Source organism: Perna viridis, chromosome 12, assembly GCF_037379345.1.
Source record: "Perna viridis isolate PV_CMFRI_1.1 ecotype Kerala chromosome 12, ASM3737934v1, whole genome shotgun sequence".
In the NCBI taxonomy this organism is placed as follows: domain Eukaryota; kingdom Metazoa; phylum Mollusca; class Bivalvia; order Mytilida; family Mytilidae; genus Perna; species Perna viridis.
The window spans coordinates 24,687,784-24,706,692 of NC_142456.1; the positions used below are offsets into that span (position 1 = coordinate 24,687,784).

The window sequence follows — 18,909 nt, forward strand, 5'->3', positions numbered from 1 at the left end:
TCTTTTTTCCGCTGTGTGTATGTTAAAAGGGTTATTTTCGTTAATATTTTGGTACAGTTTTGTTAAGTAAAAGTAACAGATTTTCAGCTTTAAAATAGTTTAAATATATATTTCTTTGGTTCATTTGAAAGCGTAGAAAATATATATGGCAAGTGCTATCAAGCATTCACTTGAAACGAAATGAAATCAGTCCAAGTAAGTTTGATATATACATGACATTGATGTTAAATGGTTTACATAAGCGTACCAAATATTTGTATGAGTTATGTCCCTTAGGATAGGCATATTTTACTCTTCTTCATACAATTAGTTTTGGGTCTTATTGTTGTATATTTAATATATTTCCGTTGAGAGGTCTTGCTATCGCGTGAGTTGTTTATAATGAGAGGTGTCCTGAATCCGATACAATATCATGCATAACCTAAAGTAAAAACTGAATTTAGTTACATGTAAATTTTGTGGTCTTGGAAGCTGTAAACCGTTTGATATTTGTATGCTTACTGGAATGAAGGAACTTCCTTATGCTCCCAACAAAAGCATTCACTGGTGCGTATATATTAAAGACGGTTTACATTAAACGCAATAACATAACAGATATCGTACATTTATATTTCGGTTTTAATTCATCTTACATACACTAATGTTTGGTTATCAAAGATTATCAAAGTTACTACAATTTTGGGGACATGTAGACAAGAAAATAGGGTAAGTATCTTTCGAACGAATATTAACTCATGTAACAACGCTTCATCTGTCAACCTTTCCGTAGAATGAAGTAATATATCTCGTTGAATAGTATATTGAGCTATTTAACATGCTCCATGCATGCCCAACGACTATCCCATAATTAACACGAAAGGGTTTATAGCATCATTTATTATCCTTATAAAGTCAAACTCTTTTATGGTGTTTCATCCCAAGCAACACTGTGTATATATGTGTGGCGGATCATCTCCTAATAGGGATATTTCTATTGGCTTACCTTTAACAAGTATCGGCTTTACTTTAATTTTGCAAACTATGTCAGTCAATGAAATCCCCATTTACATATGGTTTAAACGCAATGGAAAATAACTTACTTAAATGTGAACATGGCTAATTCTGATTCGAGCATGGTGAATACTTTGTTACCAAAAGTAAATTTTGATATCATTATATTCTTATCGAAGGAAGCTTCTTCACCGTGTTTTTACGAAAAATGAACGCATTAATCAATATGATTATACGTGTAATGGTAGCAGGTTTGATATAAACCAGTGGTTCACTTTTCACGACACACGTGAACGATGTGGAAGAGATCAGGAAGGCAATACTCAAGTTAAAAAATGATAAATCACCTGGCCTCGACTCTATAACTTCACAAATGTTGACGGTAGATCTGGAAACCAGCACAGAAGTATTTTACAACTTATTTCAGCACGTCTGGAAATACGATACAATTCCTAATGACTGGGCAAAAGGACTTATTACAAAGCTACCCAAAACAGGCGATTTAAGTGACTGCACTAACTGGCGGGGTACAATCTGACTATCAGAACCCAGCAAAATACTGTTAAGAGTCCTATGATAAAGAATACATGATGCAATAGATGATCTGCTAAGTAAAGAGCATACAGAGTTTAGATCAGGCAGAGGATGTATTGACCACATTTGTATCATCCGTAACATTAGAGCAGAGTATTGATTACCGCTATAACATTGGTTCCCTTGAATACTTATTCATTAAACATGACTGTCATTATCTGGTTTGCTTTTATACTGATTCTCGTAGTTACGTCTCTCCTTCATAAAATTCTAAAAACTGAAATAATACAAAGTAACAATAGTAAATAAGCAACTCGGAATCCACTAAAAAACTGGGAGCATAGATCGGGTGCACCGGTAGGGTTAGCGTCCTCTGCTTTTCTAGAAACATCCGCCGAGTTACTCATAAAAAGTCAAATCCACGGTAGATGAAATATTAAAGGAAATCTATGCAACGTTGAACAAATCAGTTTTCATTGTGCAGATGGATACACCGGAAAGATTCACAAGCTCATGATGACGACCATGAAACTTCTGTAGCGATTGATCTGTTAATTTACAGTGGATTTTATTGAAATCATAACTCAATATACCAAAGTGATGTTGAAAATCTTGCTTTTTTACTTGTTATACACATAATGCATAAGGCACGAGATACACTTCATGTTCATGCAATAGGACACATAGAACACAATACATATCAGACACTCACGCACACGTAAGACCGTAAATATAGCTGAAGCTAGCATACATACAGCACAAATGTATTTAGACATATTCAAGCACTAAATACTAGTTAGCATATGCATTATCTAAAATGTTCAATAAGCCAACATAAAATACTAATTATAATAAGAGAACCGATCGAAATAAATACATACAGGAAATGAAAAACAAGTTTTAAGATCTGCAGGAGCCACATCTGCGAGAGTTGCCATCCCAGTTGTTAATTGAACGTTTGAACAGGCTTAGGTCGGTGTGCGCACGAATCTCTTTAGGCAACTTATTCCAGTGTGGCCCAACATATCTTACTGAATGCAATCTATAACTGGTTGTTCTACTCTTGGACTTCTGTTATATTGTCTTATTTTGACAGGCCCATAATTTCTTACTTGCAACTGGCTATTTTTCTTATGTAGTGGTATTACCTTTGCTTGTTTACAGCGTCGGGAATAATAGATTGTTCGAATGACATATTGACAAAATTTGTTATAGGTTCTATCAGGGTTTGTTTTCCAATTTTTAACATTTGGAAAACAAACCCTGATAGAACCTATAACAAATTTGTCCAATTGTTAACATTTTGACACATATACCATCTATGCCAGTTGTTACAACAAAAACGTCAAGATCAGAAATGACCTCTTAAAAAATTCAGCCAACAAGAGACAAATTACAGTCTCAATGATTTGAATTAAACTGAACAAGTAATGTGGAATAATGTACAGTAATTATAATTACAAAAAATACTTATCAATTTACAGTCTGAAAAGTTTGCTAATCCGTCCAACTTTTGATGTCCACTTTTGAATTTTGTTATGTGGCAAGAATCCCAAAGTTAATTTAAATAGTATTAGTCCGGCACAGAATAATTTCAAGGACTTCATCCAAGTTGTCCTCAGAAGTCCCGTAGTAAAGAATGAATCTACTCACAAAACAGCATTTATCATTCATCAGTCAGTTTTTCAGATGTCCAGTATTTATATAAACTATCATAAAAATGTAGAAATACTAAGAAAGTTATAGAACAATTTAAATAACAATTAATCATTAATGAGTCAAATAAGGAATACTTGTTTGTTTGCACATTCTAGAAAGTTCTATTATTGAAATAACATGTTTGCAAATGTGCCATTTATATACTTAGCAATAAAGGTCAAACAGATCAAGCCAAACAATCTTATAATTATTATAAATATACGGCACCTTAACACCACCCCCTTAAAAGAAAAATTGAATGCAATGAAAAATTTGAAACATACAACAAATACTGTATACATATAGTATGAAATATCAGTTCAAGATCAAGATAGTACATCAGGTGTATTATTTTATTTTCTTTTAATATGTTCAATTACAATGTCATATTATTGTAGTAACAAACTCGATCTGGTCAGTCTCTAATTTTCATTTTTCATTCTATTTAGGAATGTAATGGTATTATGATCCATTAAAACAAAGATTGAATGTCTATTGAAACTTAAATAAACATCAAAATACTGTAAAGTTGACAAAATTGCAGATCATTCTTTTTCAATAGTAGAATATTTTTTTTTTTATGTTTATCAAATATCTTAGAGAAAATATGACATTGGTTTGTCAACTAGATCAGAGGTCTCCTGGTACTGCACAGCTTCATTCCAACATCACTGACATCGACAGTTTGAAAGGTTTTTCATAATCAGGAGTGTTAAAGACCGGTCTGCTGATTAAAAGTGATTTGCTATTTCCAAAGATAGCTTCTATTTGTCAATCCACAGAAATTTGGAATATTTCCGAAGAAGTTGTGTTTTCAACACATAGGCGAAATTTGAAGAAAATTTTCGGTAAAAAACCATTCATGCCCAAATGTCTCAAAAGTCGCCTTTTGTTGGTAGGAGTAATGAACTGAACAATTGCTTCCACCTGAGCCATTAGGGGTTTAACTTGCCCTTAACCTACGGTGTGTCCAAAGTAGTAAAGTATAGCTTTACAAAAATTTTTTTCCAAGATTAATCGTAAATCGTCAATGTAAGCATCACAACAATAACATTATTGATCATTCTCTGAAATGTTGCTGGTGCATTTTTTATTCCAAATGGCATAACGTTGTAACGAAACAAGCCATCTTGTATACCTCCGAGTTCTCTTTGTCAGTAGAAATTGCCAATAACCTTTTAACAGGTCACATTTAATGACAAATGTGGCATTACCGGTTCTATCAATGCAGTCGTCTATTCTGGGTATAGGACAGGAGTCAGATTCCGAAACAGAATTTACCTTCGAAAATCTGTGACAAGGTCTTATCAGGTGAAAGAAACAATACGCTAGGAGAGTTCCATTCACTTGTACTCGGCTCAATGATGTCATTTTCTAACATATATTTGACCTCTTTCCCCACGACGTTTAGTTTAAAGGATTGAGCTTGTAAGGATGCTGTTTTATAGGAGCAGCTTGAGCAACATCAACATCATGGCAAGCAGCAACTGTCTTTTTTAGGTACATCTGGGAACAATTGTTTTGTAAGAATGTACCAAAGTTTTAATTTCAACTCTTCGATCAAAATTCAGACGTACTAATCGTGAATCTAAATTGGTCAAAATGTCTGAAATGTTCAATTTCACATGCCGTTCAAAAACTCTTTCAACTCGCTTACCTCTGAACTAGTAATATAGGTACAATTGTGGAAATTGGTTTACAATTGTCAGAGCGTTCAAAATACTTTTTGAACATATTAACATGACACACTCTAGTATTTTTACACCGACCTGGTGTTTTGACAACATAATTTAGATCATTTATCTTACTATCCCACAGTACATAGCTTGTAATGGATGACAAGGGATTGGCAAAATTGTCACCAGGTTTAAAAACTCTGTTCCTGGCATCTTTGTCATAACAATTTTCCATTTTAATTTGCGAGATTTGCGAATTTTCAAATAATTCCGAGCTAGTTGTAAAGCATTAAACAGCCTTTCTTTAGAGTTAGATACGTAATCTAAAAGATTTAAATTCGTTTGTTCACTCAGTCAGTTTTCTTTAAACAGTTTCAAAGGTTAAACATAAAATCAGAACCTATAGACTTTGGAAGAACTTAACCAAAGCCTTCACTATGGCTTGAGTCTTAAATGTTCCTTAATGGAATGTCTTCTTGAAAACGAGTCGAGGCACACATTATGGTAAGTAAATATGAATTACCAGATTTATTTTTTGAAAGTGGCCCAACACAGTCAATAATAACTCGACTAAACGGTTCTTTAAGAGTTTGGATTGGCATGAGTGGTGCAGGCTGGATACGTTAACTAACCATCTGACATTCATGGTAGGACTTGCAAAATGCATTAACTTCTTTGATAAGTCTTTACCAGTACAAATTTTACAAGATCTTCAAACCAGCCTTTTTTACGCCAAGATGACCTGCCATAAGGGTTTAGTGGGCAAGCTTTATGATGTCGTGCCTGTAGACCCGTGGCACTACTATCTGGTGTACCCCATTCCGCCACTCATCATCAAAGGTTGCTTTGGGTGGTCTCCACTTCTTCATCAGGACTCCTTCATTTAGATAATAACATTCTGGAACCTAGCCGGCCTCCTTTGGCAGTGGAATTTTATCTCGAATTTGCTAGAATTCAGGGTCCTTGAACCACTCCTCAATGAGATGTTTTCTAGTATGGGAATGGTTTTCCAGAGTAGGTAGTGGATTTGAAACTGTCTTTTTAGATTCTTTTTCATTCTTTAATATACTTTCTATATTGCCAAGGAAAGTACCAGAAAGATCTACTAAAGTTGATCTTGATTGCGGTTCAAAATTTTTGTTATCTTGCTCTTTCTTTGCCATAGATCTGGAAACAACACAAGCAGGATACAAGTCTGTTCTCAGACAAAGGCAAAACACGTTCCAAAAACATTCAGAGAAGCACTGGTTTCCCTTAAAATACGAATGAGTTTGGGAGCAGGATTTTTATCAAGTGAAACAAATGCCTCTGTCATAAAGGGCACAAGACACGCACTTTTTATCAAAAGAATCCTTTTTAGGACTTGGCCTAACTGGACTTGACTGAACTATACCTTGGGAAACTCCTGTATTTGTCACAACAGTGTTTCCAGAATTTTGATTTTTCAAACTACCAACAAAATTATGACCAATATAATATGGACTCTTTAAACTTTTCTTATGTGTCAAGCTGTAATTATCAGAAGCAAGAGCTGCATCTTGTAATGATTCTACATTTTTGTCATTTAAATGGGCCTTTAAATCAAAGTGAACACACTGCTTGAACAGTTCAAAATCAATTGTCCTAATCTATCAAAAGGTTTATCTACCTTCTTTGACATCAGATAATCTTCCATTTCTCTAGCAAACTCTACATAAGTTTGTGAATCATATTTCTAATAAGACCTAAAATTATGTCTATAAGCTTCAGGCACTAACTCATAAGCCTTCAAAACTTCTCTTTTTACAATATCATAATCAGAACTTTGTTCAGATGAAAGAGCTGAATAAAGCTCAGCAAATATTCCAGTGAAAACACTTTGAAGCATTGAAGACTAAACAGGTTTTTGCCGTTTTAAAATTCCGGCAATTTTCTCAAATTCTCACTAAAATTAGTGTGCATTGTAGTTGTGTTTTTGCCACGCGGTGATGTATGCCTAACGGAAAGGAAAAGCTGACAAAAAACGAGAAGAACTTCTCGCTTTCTAAACACGATTATGGGACTCATACACAGATCACTGTTTGCTTCAACGAACTGCCTAAAAATTTAATTTGAATGTTTGTATGTTTTTTTTCTTGTTTTTTCTTGTTTTTTTTGTGTTTTTGTTTTTGTTTTTTTGTTTTGTTTTGTTTTGTTTTTTTATAAGTGGACAGGCGTAGTCTTTTTCATTGCCCAGTTATTTGTCTCAGCCAATACTTTTTTGTGTATAGTTAAATTCATATAAATCGTGAAATATAATTATTTATAATTTTCATGAAATAACAAAAATGACTAGCAAAAGTTATTTATACAATTATTTTGGTGAAAAGAGATACAAAAGGACAGAACATTTTGTCCTAAGGAGAAACCAAAATGTTCGTTCCACCAAATTCTAAGATGACTTTTAAGTGTAAGTGTTTGTAAGAATCAGTCAGAATAGGAAAAATCAGAAACATGCATGTCAACATCTCACCGATCTGACAATAAAATATCACTCAAGGATACGTTCTGTATTTGAAAAGACAATTATTCAATCTCTGCATTAATGGCTTTGCGCAGAAAATTTTCAATACAATGTTAGAAAAATTAGGTTTTTGACAGAGTTATGATTCATTTTAAGTTTTGTTTTAGTTTGAATTGTTTGTTTGTTTGTTTGTTTGTTTGTTTTTGCAACTTTTGTTAAGAGCAGAACAAGCAGTATGGGTCCTTTAAGGTAGACATATTGCCTGGTGTTTGTAGTTATGACGATAGGGATACAATGGGGAAGATGTAATGAATAAACAGGCGGACGGCCATCCTTCCTCATCAAAACTGCCTAAGTATCAGCGGGTGCTGGTACAATTGAAAGTGCGTATCATAATAATTGGTTCAAAATTTAAAAAATATCAAATGGATAATTATCATTATATAATTGACCGATAATGAACTCAGTAACCAGCTTCAAACTACTTTTGTCCTACAAATATCCTGATATTATTTCTAACATTTCTCCGGGAAACGCGAAATCTATGATACGGTGCAAGATAAAAAAATATTCGTGTATTGTGCAAAATAAAAACAAAGATAAAAAACGCGCATTTAAATAAATAAAAAAAAACTTGAGGTTATTAAAAAAAAACTCAAAATATTTTAGCCTCATATACAGCAGTGGAGTTTTGAAGATTTGTTGGAATGGAACTCAACAACACTAATTACACTGACTAGAGGCAGACGTTCGATAAAGTAAACAGATAAACAAAAATATACAATCAGAAATATAAGTATAAGAATGGGCGTTGGAATAGGCGTGTTTTTTATTATTATTTTCTAGAAACACTTGGTCCATGTTTACAAAAGAATGTTGATGTTTTATTTTTGTCTGCTCTCAACCCTTTGATTATTTGGTTAATGAAACCTTCAGTCGTATTCAAGACCAACTTTCAGCCCTTTCAAAGAACAATTCTTTTGTTCTACTCAACCTTTACACCGTGGAGGTATATACATTTTGTGTCGCGCATGCTCATCGACAACACGAAGAGTATATAAAACAATGCATGATATTTTGATAGAAGAAAAACTTTAATACATGTTTGTTCACTGGGACAATTGTAATTTTACCACCTCAGATTCAGATTAAAACATGTTTTTTTTTTCGATGGCCCAAGTGAACAATTGGACACAGCTTGTATTACTTGTTCATGTAGAACCAAGTCATAAAAAACATTAATTGTGATTTTTTTACAATGTAATTATATGATAATATAACATGTAAATTGCAGTAGGTCTTGTATTTCAACTTTGCTTATGTTAGACGTACATGAGTTTTGTATTCTCTAACAATTAAACCGTTGAGTCTTTCGGGATAAACCCATTCCATGAAGAAGCTTCCAAATGTAAACAATGATATCGGTTTCCCGTATAGGAACTGCAAACTTACATATCATTGAATATTAAACTTAGACTGGTAATTTTGTGTTGGAAAATCTTAACTTTAACTGACGTTTACCCTATTCATCAGCCTCAGACATATAATTGCTTTAATTTTCAATACTAGTCAGTTATTGTTTATTTCCGCAACGAAAAAGCGATACAATTGTTTGTTTGTTTGTTTTATTTTTGTTTTGTTTTGTTTATTTGTGGGTTTTTTTAATGTTTTAGAATTACAATTGTTTTTTTTTCTTCCATCGAATACATGTGGAAACCTGGTCTTAAAGTAATCCTAGTCTATAATGATGAGACCCAAAACTTTAGGCAAAAATGTACATGTTCGAATACACAAGTACAACACATCTTTTCGTCATCTATATATATATGTGAAAACGATGAAAATAAGATTAACTTTTTTGACGCTCTGAGGCAAAACTTTTGACGAATTATTTATCTTTGGTTAGATAAATGATCAACTGGTTTTTGCTTCACTATATTTCTGTTTTCCTTTTGTTTATATACATGTATTTCATAATTGTATTTTCATATGGAAAAGAAATCGTCTCTGATTCCTGCTTGAATAACGTTTTTTGCAGTATATTTGGGATAGGATGTCACTCAATGTTACATGTATTTCAAGATAGCAGACGAAGTAAAAGTTTACCTCTAAGTTTCCACATTTCTTTGAAGAAAATAAAACATGGCACGCAATTTAAAATGTTCGATACTTTTCGAAAAATGTCTTTCATTTCACTATCAACTGCATTATCATTTTTCCAAGTTTTGTCGAACTACACTGTATCGTCTAGTATATTAAGTTTTCTGGTGAAATATTAGTGGATAGTCTTGAAATTCCGAAATGGGTAACTGGCCTAAGAGTGTGGGCGCTTTTCAGTGATTTTCAATTTTTACTATAATATAAATTAAACATTTCATGGATATGATGTTGTATACCAATGATTGATATAGAAAAAATGGGCACTTTTTACTTTCTTCTCGACCAAGCTGTATACAGCGAGAATCTTCCTTTATTTAAGAGTAATCATGGGAACCAAGGTTATAGGGGTAATCAAAAGAATGTAATCCAGGGACAAAGACCAGACATGGAAAACACCAAATACACAACAAAGAACACAAAGTAACTTAAATCATACATACAAAGTAATACAAGCAAATGAGCAACTCGGACTCCACTAAAAACTGGGAGGATGGACCAGGTGCACCAGTAGGGTAAGCGTCCTCTGCTTTTCTAGAAACACCCGCCGAGTTGCTCATAACAAGTCAAGTCCGGGGTAGACAAACGAGGAAAGGAAAACTATGACCCGTTGAATAAATCAGTTTTCATGGTGCAGATGGATACACCATAACGATCCACGAGTTCATGATGACCATAAAACTTCTGTAGTGATGACTTCAATCTTGTAGCAACATAACCCTGTTCCAGATGCCTATTTGTTAGAGTTCTAGCGCGATACAAAAAGTCTGCTAGTTTCGGCAAGCTCTGACATAACGTATGAGTTGTGATATGAACACTGCATACGCAAGTGCTGAAGGGATGTTGCTACAGATGAAAGGAAAGTTGACAATTCTGAATGAAAAGTCATCACGTTTTTCGTAAAGTTTGGTCAATAGTTTTCCTTTACCATCGATTTCTAAGTGGAGGTCAAGATATTAGGCTGACACCACAGTGTCTGTAGTATCCTTTATCTCAAGTTCTTTTGGGTAGATGCGATGAATCAAAACCCCGCAATTAGGATTATTTAAAGATAATACGTCATCTATATAGCGGAAACTGAGACTGAAGGATCTAGCCAAAGGATAGTCTTTCTTTCTGATCAGATCAGCTATAAAGTCAGCCTCATAAGAGTACTGGAATCTGAAAGAAAATTGAAAATTAAAAAATAATGAATCATGCTCAGAAAAAAATACAAACATTTGACAATGTCATGATATGTTGTCTATTATCATAAGATATTTGAACATTGTGTGTTTTTCCATATTTACAAAATTGTAGCTGAGTGTATATTTGTACATGTATACCAATGAAATGTTAACAGGGTTAACAGAAACAAAACGATTTCTCTATGAATGGTGGCAGTGAGACGTGCTCATGAAGAAGCTGTGTCTCTCTTTTGCGATACTCCGTACTTCCTGAATATATGTTAATATACGAGGCTTCCACGTCCTTGATGGATTTTCAATTTGAACCAGAAATGTGAAGACACATTTAATCTCAGGTCCATCTTAACTAATATCGACAGTTTTGTTATGTGTTCCTGGATTACGACTGCAAGAAATCGCCAACAATATTAGCGACATCAAAAGGATAGAATGTGTATACGTACATTAAAAATGAGAAACTTGCCAAATTGTAAATTAAGTGTCAAACTTGATAGAATGAATACGCTTAGGCAGACTACTTTAATTTGTATATGATGTGTAGTTACATTAATAAGGTAGCTCAGAAAACTATTCAGTTTAATAAATGATTATGTACTGCTTGGAATGTATTCATGTTTAAAATAGTTTTAGTGCACAATTAATTCTTATATTGTATGGCAAATGATCTATAAATAGAAATACACACAGTTTTTTTCATTGACTGTGTGTTGATGTTATCAATCAAAAAAAAATATTTATCATCTAAATAGAATTGTTGAACTTTTGTATGTCGTTTAAAACATTTTTTTGAAAGAGGTTTGCACATAGAATTGTCAAAAGAGATTGCTTTTTTTCTTAAGAACCGAATTTTTTGCTATAAATTTACAACAGTCGCTTTAAATACAGAAGGATTTCCGAACGACAATATTTATGACACAGCGAAGCACTCCATAGCCTTTTAGAAAGCTATAATACTTGTAAATTTTATGGTTTTAAGAACAGGTTTCTTTGTAGATTGTTAAACATTGTCTGAATGTAGTATCTAAATATTAATTGGCGGCAATCATGTACTTTGACATAGGGGGTTTATGATACACGAAACTTTAAATATTTGCAAACTATAAAAGCAAAAAAGTATTTAATGGTCTTTTCCTTTAATTCAATTGAATTCAAAATTGAAAGCATAAATCCTTCGTCAAGTTAAATTCCAACCAATCAAAATTAACTTGGAAATGAAAATATGTCTCAATTTGCGATTTTTTTATGAAACCGAGGCCGGAACAATTTCCCTACTTTTTCTCTAGGCGTGCACGGGAAATCGTTTTTCTCTAAAGAGACAAAGCAGCTTTCTGTCTTTAGGAACTTAAGGAACTTACTTTTTCCAAGTTTTCTGGATCCATCACTGGACTTAACTTTTTGTGATTTCTTCCAATATTTATCTTTATCTAAGTAAATTCATGTAAGCTATGAAAAAACAAACACTCCTTATCCGTATGTGTTGCAATTATTTCTTCTATTTAAAAAGATGTAAACTTGTAATGCTGCTCAGTTGTTTTATATGTCTTCGTATTAGTATTAAAAACCTAGAACGACTAAAAGGGTATGGCTCATTGTACACATTTTCGTTTAAGTTTGAATCTTTAATTGAAATGTTGTTTCTGTTTTTTGTTACAGGGTACATGCGAACATGAAAGGTATGTTTATTAGAATAAAATGAAAACGGCTTTTTAACCTGCCTCGATATGACTACTAATTTATTAAGAGCACCCCGTTCACGCTCACTGTATAACGCGCACACCATTAGCGTTTAAGTGTAATACGCAACCCGTTACATGCAAATGAACTAGTACATCTTTTGTTATATGTGTACGTTACATTCTATTTAAAATGTTCAGGGTACACAACATGTAAGGTAACACAACAACATAGACGACACGTTTATGTAAAAGAGCAATTAATGGAACCCCTCACTTTTTCTCGATCTTTTTGTTGGTTGCGTACATAATAATAACGTAAAACCGACTTTTTTTCTAAATCCCCCTCCAAAGTTTCTTTATCCGCCCCTTAAATATATAAAAATCGATTATATATTTTTTTTGCATTTGTCGGCTTCAGCAAACTAACGATAGTAGACAATCAGATCGTGCATGCTTAGGTAGCGGTCCTATCAAAAAAGAATTAGACAGGAGGTGATTCATGCATGGTAGTTCATACCCACTACATTCAGATACCGCTTTAACCAGTTTTAGATTGTTATTCCGTTGAAAATTGCACTTATCAGATACAAAGTATATCAGATAATGGCCCCGTGCAGGTCCGGGTGTTAAAAGAATAGGCCTGCAGCAGCGCTAAGCTTGTCGTAAAAGGCGACTAAATAGTGCTCAGAACCCTAGCCGGGGGCTAGGGCGCTCTGCCCACAGAGCAACTGGGATGTGTGCCCCAGGTGGTGGAATGGGGTACCCCTGGCGTGTTACATGCTGGGGTTGTCAGGCTATAATACGGAAAATCTGACCGCAACCCATAGAGGTGCACCGTGTTGGGAAAGATGCCACGTTCCTCGCATGTTAAAGAACCCTACTGTGGTAATCTCCCGGAGTAGGAACCATAGGGTTCCGCCACAGGAGGCTAAATTGCCCGACCCTACCCACCTCTCTCTATTTCCAGTGGCAATCAAAATTTGTGGACCCCATTGTCCTTGTGTCCCATCCCTTTTTCATTTCATCATCATTTCATGTTCATTTTATCATCAATTTCATGTTCATCGTCTGAAAATAGCTGAAATACTGCTGCTCGGACGTTAAACCCCAACAAACAAACAAACAAACAAATATCAGATAATGTATAAAATTGAAACCTTGCAGAAGTTATCGTTCTTGATTTGGTTGATTTTAGGGATGGGTTAATGAGGTTTTCTCAAAACTTCATATATGTAAGCAGATAGTTAAGTAAAAACATATTGTGTGTAGATTGAAAAAGTGTCGTTAAAAAACTGGCCGGGTTTTCAGTTTTTCAGTTTTTTTTTAAGTTTAAACAGTATTTTATTATATAATTACATGAGCGATACAAGCTAGTATACATTACATTCTAAAAAGGATTCAGAACAAGTTTAAATATATATAAAACCATAAATTAATATTTGCCTAAAATGGAAGAGTGAAAGACAAACCAAGTGGTCCGGTTTTTCGAAATATTCAATTAAATCTCTTACTGTTTAAAAAAAATGAGACGTAAAAATATTTTCGTCTTTATTCATAAGGTCATTTCCATTTAGGGCAGGTAGGAGATTAAACCATCCTGAAGATTGTTTTCTAATAAACTTGAAAACAGAATCTATCTGACCACATGTGCATATATTAGAGTTTACAATTTTGTTTGAGTACAAATGTACATTTAATGAACTACAGTCCAGCCCAGCCCAGCCCATTCTGCAACGGATAGTTCGTTAAATTAAAAACATTTCTAGTTCTATGTACATGTAAATCAAACGTTTGTGAGGAAACTAAGGAAAATAAATATTCAGGGCTATTACTATAAAACATTTCATGAAATGAAAGGGTTTTCCATCCCGTTTCGGCAGGCAGCAACCGTCTCAAAGCGATTTTTGATCCACCCGTTAGAATCCTGGTTTTCCCTACCATGAATCACCTCTAGGGTTGACAAAGTCTGCCATTTATGTTGGTAGATAATTAGAAAAAAAAACTTTACGATATGATTTTACAGCCATAGTACAAAATATCCACTGAACCGCGTGGGCTTACTTGTGAGTTCTGGTCGCTGGTTATATTTCCTAAATTACAATCTCCTTCGTGAAAGGGGGTATATTCGCAATTTCGAAGGTTTAACATTACTGCCACACTAAATACTACCCCCACCTCAACCACTACCACCCTAATGCAATCCAGTACAACGAAAACAACTTCGAGGATTAATGATGAGCAGTTTTCACATCCTGCTAAACTAAGCCTATAACCTAGCGTAGTGAAACATGTACCAAGCGTCAACGAGGAAGAAGTTATACATGATGTAGGTCTGCAGAAAGGAATTAGCCCGGTCAATGACGAAATAGTTATTAGTTTTTTTCCTTAAACGACCCGAACATTAATGTTCCTAAAACGACCCGAATATTACGTTTCGTTAGGTATGTTCCATAGAACTTATAGCTAATGTCAATATTTTTATTTCAGATAAACCGATTTTGATGGTTTTCTTCATTGCAACATTGCTGATATTAGTATTCTTAGTTGTAGCAATAGAGTATATGGACCTAAATTATAATTGGTCAAAAGACTTTCGTTCCTTAAAAATATCAGGACTTTGGTCTAAATCAGTGCAGGGAGGTGATAATGTTTCAAAACTGTCAAAATCTACATACTTGATAACTTGGTTCAAACGTCCCGAAATTGTTAATTATAATCGTAAGACAGTTCAGGTTTTAGAGTGTGAATTTAATAATTGTTACGTAACCGATGATACATCTCAAGTAAACAATAGTGATGTACTGCTCTTCTATCATAACGTGATGCCACGTAATCCACCGGAAGGTTTATCTCTGACTCCAAAGTGGGTATTTGTTACGTACGAAGCTCCCCATAATACACATCGTGGTTGGTTGAGCTCGAAATGGAAAAATAAATTTGACTGGACAATGACGTACCGTAGCACGTCGGAAATATTTTCTCCATATGGTTTGATCGTAGCCACAGAAAAAATACCCATCAAAAATTATTCAGAGATTTTCAGGAAGAAAACTAAAGATGTATTATGGATAGTTAGTCATTGCAGTACTGAATCTAAGCGTGAAAAGTACGTCAGACAAATGAAGAAAATCATTCAAGTGGATATTTTTGGATCTTGTGGGAAAAAAATTGACTGTAGAGAAAGATGCAGACGACAATATTCAAAAAACTACAAGTTTTACCTTGCGTTCGAAAATTCTTTGTGCGATGACTACATGACTGAAAAAGTTTTCGATTTGTACACCGAGGGTGTTGATATGTTGCCGGTGATCAGGGGTGCTCCGAATAGTAAACTTTACCTCCCGAACGACACGTTTATATATACGTCTGATTTTAAATCGGCGTCTCATTTAGCGGAATATTTGAAGAAGCTGGGGAATGATGAACAAAAATATATTTCATACTTACGAGAAAAGGACAAATATATAAATCGACGAAAAACATCTGATATGTGTAAAATTTGTAAACTGTTAAACAAAAATGAATTTTTACCCAACAAAAAATTGGACGTATCCACTTGGCTTTGGGAAAGTAAATGTTATTCTCCAAAAGATCTTTGATGGAAGAATACAAGAATACAAAACACTAGAATCCTTGGAGTTTTTAGGGGTATATATAAATTCACTTTTTGAGTATGTGTCTTCATTATGTGTAAGTATTTGCAAGAATCAGGCAAAATGGAAAAAATTTGAAACATGCATGTCAAAACCAAACCGATCTAACAATGTAGTATCACTCAAGGACACTTTCTCTATTTGAAAAGACCATTATTTAATCTCTTACTACAGTACATTGAGCTCATTTTCGTAGACTATAAAATGTTATATCGCGAAACTTACGCATGGAACCACTGAAAAATATGACACAATATGGTCCAACGCAGAACTATAGGATATTGACCCCTGGGTAATCTTGCTAGATTCCGCCCGCCCATCACTACAACAATTTCATTGTATTTACTTACATAGCATAAAATGCAATTTAAAAAAAAATGTCATACTATGTAAAATACGCATTCTGAATATGCGTAAGCAGAATCGAAAAATCAAATCACCAATTTATAGAAAAAAAAAACAGATCTGCTGCCTTTCAAATGTTTTGGTAGTTTCGTTCTATTTAGAAAATGTTACCGATCATGTCATATTCTATACATATCGCCAAGAACAAACACGTGCAGTTTGCTATTCATTACATGAGCCATGTTGGATAATAAACGAACAATGGCAAATATCACTACAATTCAGTGTACACTGTAAGAATCAAATATGTTGAATGAGAACGTTTGGTAATATGTGATGTAACTTAGACGCTTGGAATGACAAATCCAACCTCTAAACAACGAGATTGATGCACCTTGCAATTCTAAAAATAAATGAATGTTTTAAAAGATAGAATCTGGTCTGCTAGTCTTTAAATATTGAATAATAAACCCTACATCATGAAGATAATAAAAAGAAACGTATGAAAGTTTTAAGAAGGTCAATGAGTGTCAATAGTTTTCAAAGACCCAGATGAAGCAAAACATTGTCTTCTATTTATGACGAATATGTTGTCGTACCAGCAGACAAAGCCCAAAACAACATTGCTTTTGTCTGCAAAATGTATTACATCCAATGTTTATTATCAGTGGTAGACGTAGAAAATAACGGCAGTAATTACTCAAAACGAAGGTACAACTAGATTCAAATATGTAGTTCTTGGTAGAGAATCTTCATACTTTGTAAAAACAATTTCATATCATCTTCCATATATACCGAAAATGTTTTCAAAATGCTGAATTTTTTTTATCGGCAACGTATTTGTCAAGTATGGTGAACGCGTTTTCAAAAAGGGGTTGGCATTCCAATGGGAACAAATTGTGTTCCTCTACTTAATGACCTATTCCTTTACTCTTATGAGGCTGACTTTATGGTTGATCTGATTTACAAGAAGGAACATCGTTTAGCTAGATCCTTTAAGCTCAGTTTCGCTGTATAGATGACGTGTTATCGTTAAACAATCCTAGTTCCGGGGATTTTATACATTTTATCTACACCCGAGCACTTGAAATAAAGGATACTATGGACACTGTGAAGTCAGTCTCATATCTTAACTTACACTCAGAGGTCGATGGTAAATGAAAACTAGTGGCTAAACTATACGACAAACGTGATGACTTTTCATTCCTTATTTCTCGACTTTACTTTCATCTGTGCCAACATCCCTTCAGCACATGCGTATGGAGTTGTCTTATCACAACTCGTACGTTATGACAGAGCTTACCGTAGCTACCTTATTGTATCGCGCTAGACTTCCTACAATTAGGCATCTTGAACAGGGTTATGTTGATACAATATTGAAGTCATAACTACGGAAGTTTTATGATCGTCATCATGAACTGAACTCGTAGATCATTACGGTGTATCTATCTGAACCATGAAAGCTGTTTTGTTCAACTTGTCACAGTTTTAATTTCCTCTTTCGTCTACCCTGGACTTGGTGGGTGTTTCTAGAAAAGTAGAGGACACTTACCCTACCGGTGCACCTTGTCCATGCTCCCAATGTTAGCGGAGTCCGAATTGCTCATTTTCTTTTGATACTTTGTATGTATTTGTTTTGTTATTTTATGTTCTTGGTTGATGAAAATAATGTTGATATACTAAATTTGGATTGTGATGTTTATGTAATGTCTTATATGTACAATTATGAAAATCTGCCTTTTCACAAAATACCACTTCAAGGAAGTAGTGAGTGCTTCTGTAATGTAAATTATTATGGTCATAAGTTAATTCAGTTCTGCCGAAGAAATGATGTTTATATATGAAATGGCAAGTTATGCAATGTTAAATGTATTGGGATAAGAACATGCAACGATACAAGTGTAATTGATAAATATCTACTGTCATCGTCAGGTACTTAATCATTTATCACAGAATTCTTGTTAGACTATTTTAATTCATACATTTCAGATGAACACTGTCTTTTACATATTGAAATTCAATGCTCAAATGTTTATAACATTGGTGAAAAAGATTGTGGTCGAGAAAATGAAGGGGTTCTCAAATGGAACGAGAACAAAACGATCAGATTTTGTTAATAACATGAGGAATGGTCATGAGGGCATGTTAGATGAATTAGAAATAGAGCTTGATATTTTTGCATCAGTTCGGAAGAATTATGTAAATAAAAGTAACATTGATAATATAGGTCAGTCTATTCAGTCTATAGTTGTACAAAGTTAGAAGTAAAACAAATCCAGAAAGATAAGGACAAATATCAACCTTGGTTTAATGATAAATGTGAAGAGAGTAGAAAGAAATTCCACAAAGCCAGGAAGCGATATGGCTTTTTTCTAATTGGAAAACAGAAAACCAATGAAAAAGACAAGTACAGAATAAAAAGGTTAAATGAAAAAAGAGTGTGAAACCTTTCAAAATAAAATTGGAAATAATGTATGGACAAGAAGGCCTTTTGGAAAATATTAAACAGCA

At 33.9% G+C, this 18,909-nt stretch overlaps 1 protein-coding gene across 2 annotated transcripts in view; it reads left to right on the plus strand.

Annotated features, from left to right (window-relative positions):
- Nucleotides 1-16,072, plus strand: part of LOC148601779 (lewis-type alpha-(1,3)-fucosyltransferase-like) — a 40,582-nt gene extending 24,510 nt beyond the window's left edge. For both annotated transcript variants that reach the window (XM_088554954.1, XM_088554953.1), the window contains exons 2-3: nucleotides 12,378-12,397; nucleotides 14,888-16,072. In XM_088554954.1, the coding sequence (XP_088411080.1) occupies nucleotides 12,378-12,397; nucleotides 14,888-15,999 (1,132 nt within the window). In that variant the 3' untranslated portion in view covers nucleotides 16,000-16,072. The remainder of the gene's footprint in view (nucleotides 1-12,377; nucleotides 12,398-14,887) is intronic.
- The last annotated feature ends 2,837 nt before the right edge of the window (nucleotides 16,073-18,909 follow it).